An 8,601-nucleotide genomic window follows, 5' to 3' on the forward strand; every position below is an offset into this window, starting at 1 on the left:
AGCTGTGGGAGAAGGAGGTTTCTCCTTTGTGAAAAAGTTAAAGGGACAGGAAGTAACTATCGACAACTCATGGGTGGTGCCTTACAACCCCTATCTTTGCTTGAGATTTAACTCTCACATAAACGTAGAGTGTTCAAATTCTATTAAGGCTATAGCGTACGTTACAAAGTACGTCAACAAAGGATGTGACAGAGTTCTATTCACTAAAACCGAGGGAACCGAAGAAATCAATGAAATTAAGAACTTCACGGATGCAAGATTCGTTAACTCCAACGAAGCAACTTGGAAGATATTCAGATTCCCCATACACAGTAGTTACCCTCCTGTTATGAATCTGGACCTCCATTTAAAGGACGAAAACGAAGTATTCTTCAACGCCGATTCCTCAAAGGCAGACATAAAAAAGAAGGCAAACAGAGACACTCAGTTGACAGCATTTTTCAAATTATGTAGCGTTAACGAATACGCAGCCACCCTAACTTACAACGAAGTAGCTGCTTACTTCAAGTACAGCATTCCGAAATCATGTTGGGAGGAGAGGAAAGGTAACACTCACGCTATTGGAAGGATAAGAGCTGTAACGAACAAGACAGTAGAACTGTTCTATATGAGAATGCTTCTAACCCACAAGAGAGGTCCCAAATCCTTCGAAGACCTCAGGATGGTGGACGGTGTACTCTACGGAACTTACAGGGAAGCCGTTAAGGCTATGGGTCTTTTAAAAGATGAAGAGACTTGGAAACAGACTATCCTGGAGATAATAAACTACACAAATGACCGCAAAGAACTTCGTTCGACTTACGCTAGCATGTTAGTGTTCTCGGATCTAGAAGACCAGAAAGATATCTGGGAAGAAACAAAGGATCTCTTCTCGAGTGATTTTCTATATCTTAGAGGGTTGAAGGATTACAACGACGAAATATACCTCGATGCTCTTGACGACATCCAAGAACAAGTTTTCAATTGTGGAGGAGGAAACATAGTCCACTACGGCTTACCTTCTTCCAGAAATGGAGAAAAGTCTTCAAACGTGATAAGGAGGGAGAAAGCCTATAATTCTAAAGAATTGTCCGAGACAGTGGAGAGAGCTCTCCCTCTATTAAACAGAGAGCAAAAGATTTGTTACGATAAAATCATTGAAAGTGTTGGTTGTGAGACGGAAAACAAAAGCAAAGCGTTCTTCTTAAATGCACCTGGTGGGACAGGAAAGTCCTTCCTTTTGAATCTTCTTCTAGACACAGTTCGTTCGAAGAGTAAAGTGGCTTTAGCTGTGGCTTCTTCGGGTATAGCAGCTACTGTCCTTCACGGGGGAAGAACTGCCCATAATATGTTCAAGATACCACTGATGGAACATAACGAAAGAAAAACATGCAACATAAAGCACAAGTCCGAACTAGCTCGATTGCTTCTTATGTCTTCTTTGATTGTGTGGGACGAAGCAGTGATGGCAAATAAGAACACAATCTCAGCCCTGGATATCACTTTGAGGGACCTTTCCGGTCTTGATATTTTCATGGGAGGAAAGACGTTCGTTTGTGCTGGAGACTTTAGACAGATATTACCAGTTGTAAGAGGAGGAGGAAAGAACGACGAGTTGAACAGTTGTCTGAAATCAAGTTACTTTTGGCCTTTCTTCGAAGAGTTAGAACTGATAAAGAACGTTCGACTTAAGAGTGAAGACGAAGAAAACATAAACTTTGCAGAGAAATTATTAGAAGTTGGAGAAGGAAAGTACAAAGAGTGTCACTTCGGAGAAGGTTTCGGGGTGTTAGTTGACAGCAGAGAAGAGTTAGTTGAAAGAGTGTACAGAGGAATGGGAGAGAACATATTTAACGTCTCTTTCTTTGAAAAGAGAGCTATAATATCTCCCACGAACAACGACGTCGAAATCATTAACGAGTTTGTGTACAATAAAGTGATTGGTAAGGAAGTGGTTTACATGAGCGTAGATGTCGGTTGTGAATCAATAGAAGGGATGGACGTTCAGGCGTCAGTTTTCAATTCTATGGATAGCCCTTCCATTCCTCCACACAAATTAAGGTTGAAGGAAGGAGCAATTGTGATGGTTATGAGGAACATTTGCCCTCCGAAAATCTGTAATGGGACTAGAGTTATGGTAACAAATTTGAGAAGGAACGTTATTGTTGGAAAGATTTTAACTGGTGTGTACAGGAACACACAGATCTTACTTCCTAGAGTTACTTTAGAGGCAACAGACACCCCTGTAGCCTTCAAGAGATACCAGTTCCCTGTCAAACTCTGTTACGCTATGACAATAAATAAGTCCCAGGGGCAGACGTTTGAGAAGTGTGGTGTGCTCCTGGATTCATCACAGTGCTTCGCACACGGTCAACTATACGTAGCGTGTTCTAGAGTTACAAGCCACGATTCCCTCATAGTTTTTCCAGGATATACAAAGAAAGGGGAAGAATACGAGTTGAGACCTTGGGTGAATTGCGTTTATGAAGAGGTGTTCTGTGATGTGGATAAAAGTAAAGTTTCTTCTTTGGAGGATTTAATCTTTGAAGATAACTCTGAAACCTCAAGGATACCAGAAGAGGAACCCGATCAATCCATAGTCAGCATATCACGTTCTGTGTTCGAGAAAACAGAAGGAGAAGTAGCTGCGATGATCTTACCAGAAGAACTCTTCGAAGAAGAGAACTACTTGAGTCGAGGGGAAATGGAGGATAAAATTGAAGAAATCGAAGAGAAGATTGGAGAGAAGATTGAGGAGAAGATTGAGAAGATTGAGGAGAAGATCGGAGCTAAGGATACCAAAAACGAAGAAAGATTTGAAAAGATTGTCTACGAAATAGATGAGATTAAAACCATGTTGAAGGATTTCGTAAAGAGAAAGAATAGCAGCGAAGAAGAGGACAGCGAAGAAGAACTCACACCCAAGAGAAAAAAGAAGAAACTACATTAAATGTATAGTTCTAAGGTGTTTTAAGTAAAAGGCAGATGAAAATCTTTGGTTTTATTAACTTTTTTATGTGTATCATCAATGCCCGAAGGGCTGGGTGCGAAGCCGAAGGCCAAGCACACCTGGCGTAGCCAGGTCCGGCGGAGCCGGGTGCTTGTATATATATAAAGGACTACTATTTAACAGGACGTGCACACCCAAATTCCTGGCTCCGCTAGCGGAGGCCATGGCTTTCTTTGTAACCTAACGTTTTATATTGGACTAATATATAAAAACTAGAAGCCTAACATTATATATAGGACAAATATATCAACTATTGACTTATTCAATGCAGTATAAGTTAATATAAACTTTTATAGTGAAATAAGAAATTATTTTTAAGGCACTGTTATGCTTTGAAATACCAATTTTAGCCGGACATAACATGTATTATTGTATGAGGTTAGTGGACACTTTAAAGGAACCCAAGTTGCTGTTGTTTTACATTTTACAAAATGGATTATAGTTAAACCTTTGTGATTGCAAACAAACATTCACGCAAATAGAGAGACATAGAAGCAAAAGCTTACCAGACTGCAGCGATTAATCAGCGAGCCGGGCCTTCTTTACAGAGGTCTGGAGAAGGACTGCATTCTTATGCTGGTCTTTCTCTAGGTTGTGGAGTCCATTTAGAAGGACATTTGCCAGACGACGGAACATCTTGGGGCAGTCAATGTCAATCCCACTGAAGCTGGCCAGTGTCGACAAGATCTCCATCGGTCTTTTCTGGCTGCAGGAACGGTGACGGGCTTCCTTGATGAAACACAGTCCACATCTGACAAGATCAAAAGTGCACACATGTGGAGTTGTCAGGGAACCTCTGGACACTGTCTCGATAAATTCCTTAACGTCACTGGTCACAAGAGGTTCCTCGGCGCTGAAGACCACATCGTCCGCGCACTTCGTTTCAAGCAACCCCGCCACATAGGCCGGACTGCACTCTTCATTCACAGTCAGTGTTACATCTGTGGTGCACCTTTCAATAGAGGCTCCATCCTCTAGATCAATTGTAGTCTCCAAGCAGGTATGTTCCTTCGACACGGGGTGGACATCGATGGACTGGAGGTTTACGGCAGCATATCTTGTGAACCGCTGCTTGCATACGGAGAACACATCCCCAGTGGTCATGAAAGAGTTTGCACCAGTTGACTGAGAACACCCCCTCAAGACGGTCACTCTGGATCTCACGCAGCAGGACATAATAGAAGTCAGCGTTTCTGAACAAGTAGCGGTAAACGGCAGTCAGTCCCTGCATAGTCTGCACTAGTTTATTCTTGGTGTCATGGGTGAAACACTTGATTCGATTTGCTTCATGTCCTGAAGAAGTCTCTCGGAAAATCAATAGAAAAATCTGCAGGCTGGTTGACTGGGGATCCTGAACAGCTCGATATGGATCGTTCATGCGCTGATCTTGCCCCTTCCCAGATACATTCACTAAATTCTACCAGTTGAGGATGATTTGGATGAACTTAGCAGTGTCATGACATCCTCTGAGCTTCAATGAACCCACAACTTTTTCATTGAAGACCTTCAAGACATGCTGCACATTTTGTAGTTGAAGTCGTGAGGGGTTGACTGCAAATTTAGTGGGGGGAGTAGTCTTCAGAATACTGCCTCTCTCTGACTCGTACAGTTCCTTGACGTCAGCAAATGATGCTTTTTTTTTCTTTTCTTTTTTTTTGTCAAGACTGATCTTCTGGCACTTTTCACTGATTCAATTGTTGCGGATGCACTTCAGAAGATGCACTGTGTCAAAACGGAGAAACCAGACACGATCTTTGTCAAGAGGATGCTTGGCTGTGGCACGGCAATCACCCGGAAAATCAAACAGCATACAGTATTGCTGGTTTATCTTGTGGTTGTCTGTGATAGACCCGATGACACGCCCACCTGCCCTCTCAACATACATATACATACATACATGCATACATACATACATACATACATACATACATACATACATACATACATACATACATACATACATACATACATACATACATACATACATACATACATATATACATATATACATATATACATATATACATATATACATATATACATATATACATACATACATACATACATACATACATACATACATACATACATACATACATACATACATATATACATATATACATATATACATATATACATATATACGTACATACATACATACATACATACATACATACATACATACATACATACATACATACATACATACATACATACATACATACATACATACATACGTAAATATACCAAAGGTTTTCCCCCTTACACCGGAGGTAGCTAAAAAACAAAGGCATAGAAACCACTCCCAGCCATTCCGTCCCATACATACTCCACCCTCTGTACCCTCTTCCCTCCCTCTTATCTTGGGACCTTCTGGATGACGGGCCATCTCTGCATCTTGTCTACTGCCCTGGGTCAGAAGCAGTGTCGCAAGACATAGCACATCCATAGCAAGGCCGCTTCATTAAATCGGCGACCCCCCCTCTCCGTCCCCTCAAATAGAAAAGAAGAACACGGAGAGAAATCCCTTCCGGCTGCATCAATTTATTTCTCGTACATACTCCCTCACCCCCATCCCCTACCCACTCACCCTTATGCATCACAGCATCATCCATACACAACCATTCTCCATTCATCCCTATACTCTGTTTACTCTCATCTTTTCTCAACAGACATTCTGGTCTTTCCAAATGCCCCTTTTACCCCATCCATCCATCTCATCCTAGGCGCCCCTTCATGCTCACTCCTTCCACCTCTGCCTTCCACACCTCTTTTACTAATCTTTCTTCACTCATTCTTACCATGTGTCCAAACCATCCCAAAACTTTTCCTTAAACCATTTCTTTCAACTCCCTTCCACCACCGCTCTCCTCCTCACCTCTTCATTTCTCACTTTATCTAACTTATCATAATTCTAAGGCGTTTCATCTCAAACACATTCAAACTCCGCTTTCCTTTCTTTCATTTTTCCCTTTCCACCCTCTCCTAAACCTCCTCCATCTCCTTTTCCTCCATCTCTTATTCCTCCAGCTTCTTTTCTTCCACCTTCTCCATCTCTTCCTCACCCATTTTCTTTACCCCCATCCCCTTGCCTTCCATCATCTCCTCTTTTCCTCATTTTGCCTATACTGCTCTACCTCCTCCTCCATCACCCATTTCTCCGTCTTCTATTCCTGCATCTCCCCCTCCATTTCCTCCTCCTGTTGCCTTTGCTCCACCCACGGAAGCCCATTTTTCCTGCGTCTACTGACACTTAATATTCTCCTACTCCATCAGAGTTTCCCTCCATATTTATTTCCTGCACAAATTCAGAGAATATGCTTTTTCACAACCTAAAATTAACTTAAGCCAAGACTGTATTCGTTTGTTATTACGAGGTCATTCGCTTTCGTCCTCGTCTCTCCTTGTATTTCTTTTTTTACTCTTCATTTGATTCGTTTCCTTTTCTCTTCCATTCTTTCTAGTCATTTTCTTCCTTTCTTTATTATTCTTTGCTCTCCTCCCTTTCCTCCTCTTCCGACCCTTCTTATTTAGTAATTCTTTCATAATATGTTATAGCCACGTGCAGTCCTTTCAGCATCTTCTTCAGGTGACACCTGGTAATATCATTCAGTATAGAGTCGTGTTTCTTAATCTGGGTGTACTTAAATAGATTCTAGTTTGTGTTAGAATTTTTTTTTCTTGTAGTAAAGTGGCAGCTGTAGCTTCTGTATCCAGATGGAAAAGGGTGCTGGACTGCCTCATCTCGCCTACATGGGCTGCTGTGGTTGAAAAGGTTAAGAGATTCTGGCTTCAAGGAACCTCATGGAAAAAAAAAAAAAAAAAAAAAAAAGTTTGATTCAGTAACGTTCAGGCTCTTTAAATTTATTTTCTTTGTCTATTTTTTAAGTTATCGTCTGTCATTATCTATTTCTTTCTACCTTAGCTTTTCAGCTATCTTCCATTTTCTGAACCAGTCTCAAACTATTCCCTTCTTTTATCGTCTGTTCCTATAACTTGCTTTCTCATGAACAGTGACCAATTCTCAATCTATAATTGCTTTTTCAACAGGAATCCTAGAGTCCTGTACAGCTGGATGAAGCAAGTTCTTAAGCGCTTTGTTTGTATGCATGGATATCAAGAAATATAATATTAATCTCATTGGAAAAGTATCTGTCAACGAAAGTTCTGGTAATATAACTAAACAAAAGTGTAGGACCCGATTCTACATACACAATTGCAAATAACAACTATATCTATTCAGATAATAAGGTTTATAATAGCTAACATGGTATCGCCTGATCTCATGGACTTGCTCAACTGTGCTAACAGTTCACAACGGTTTCCCCCTACCGTGGTGCTACCTTCGACCAACCGGTCACCACCATTTGTATCCATCCATCTTCCCCTTGACAGCTTACGGATCCATAATCACCACCTCTTCTCCAGAGTGTCCACATTCGAACCTCAACAGACTCCATCTCCATCATGAATCGAAGAAGAAGGCGAGGAGCCTATGTCAGGATGCGCGTAGCTGCAGCCAAAGGCGGTCACCTTTGCCCTGTGAGCTTGGACTGTTGGGGCAGGTAACAGTCACTGCTGGGAATCGGAGAGGAATATGGGATCCAAACCCAGAACTAAGGGAATGCGAGACCAACACACTTCCGATTACGATCCTAGTGGAAACGAAGACTCCTTTTCTTTTCTCCATCTTTCTCTCTTCCCCGATGACATAAACCTCCATTTTCGTCTCTTCTTTTGTCTTTCTACATTCTTCTAGCTCTACAATCCCTGTATTCTTTTATTATTTACATTTATCTAAGTGCCTTACATCTTCAGTCTAGGAATATGGAAATCTAGAGTTGGGGAAGAAAAGGTGTTCAGTATCTTGCTAGTATGTATTAGTATCAAAAGTGGTTTTGATTTGCACATACTCTCTCCCACCGTCCCAATCCAGCAAGAATCACGCAGCGGGTCCCGGGAATCAAACTCACGACACGGTATCCACATAACTGAACAAAATGTTTACCAGTGTGTGTGAAACTAGATCTCATGATGGTTGTTATGAACTGTGATTTACCTCCATTTCTATCTTTGTGAATAATCTCGATCCGTCCAGATCCCAAGACTGTTCTTCATAAAGATTAAATAAATTTAATTTCTCAATTGTGTCGTCCATCACCTGAGAGAGAAATAATTCAAAAGAGTATATTCAAATTTTAGTTACCAGTCTCCTCGCCAGTTCCGGACTTTCCTGGGTGGACGCTCGCTGGCTGAGTGGGTTAGCGACGGAAGTCGAAGTAACGGCAGTTCGAATTCTACCGCGATCGAGATGGAGCAAGGGCATAGTTCATTAAATTCCACACTACAAAATCTTCTGTAAGGTGCACCTTCCTAGCCACCTGATAAGGGAGCTCGAAACATACATCCGAATTAACCATATTTACATTTTTATTTGTAAAGCATAAGAAAAAGATTGATAACCTCCCTTCTTTAGCGAGAGAATACCTTTTAGCTGAATAAAATCGCATGGCGGCAAGCCAAAGAAGGATACAAGACAGTTTTTCTCAGAATTATCAAAGTTTTATTCAGATTGATAAAATCATCTGAAGGCAGCGAGAACAAGCACGTAA

At 41.3% G+C, this 8,601-nt stretch overlaps 1 protein-coding gene across 1 annotated transcript in view; it reads left to right on the forward strand.

The window, feature by feature from the left end:
• LOC143020408 (uncharacterized) overlaps positions 1 to 7,068 on the forward strand; it is an 8,951-nt gene extending 1,883 nt beyond the window's left edge. The window contains exons 1-5 of the mRNA XM_076176825.1: positions 1 to 409; positions 632 to 875; positions 1,236 to 1,567; positions 1,853 to 2,492; positions 7,040 to 7,068. The exon at positions 1 to 409 is cut by the window's left edge and continues 1,883 nt beyond it. Of these exons, the coding sequence (XP_076032940.1) occupies positions 1 to 409; positions 632 to 875; positions 1,236 to 1,567; positions 1,853 to 2,492; positions 7,040 to 7,068 (1,654 nt within the window). The remainder of the gene's footprint in view (positions 410 to 631; positions 876 to 1,235; positions 1,568 to 1,852; positions 2,493 to 7,039) is intronic.
• Positions 7,069 to 8,601: the final 1,533 nt, after the last annotated feature.

The sequence above is a fragment of the Oratosquilla oratoria genome, chromosome 40 (assembly GCF_046742065.1).
Source record: "Oratosquilla oratoria isolate Oo_2021 chromosome 40, ASM4674206v1, whole genome shotgun sequence".
Lineage (NCBI taxonomy): Eukaryota > Metazoa > Arthropoda > Malacostraca > Stomatopoda > Squillidae > Oratosquilla > Oratosquilla oratoria.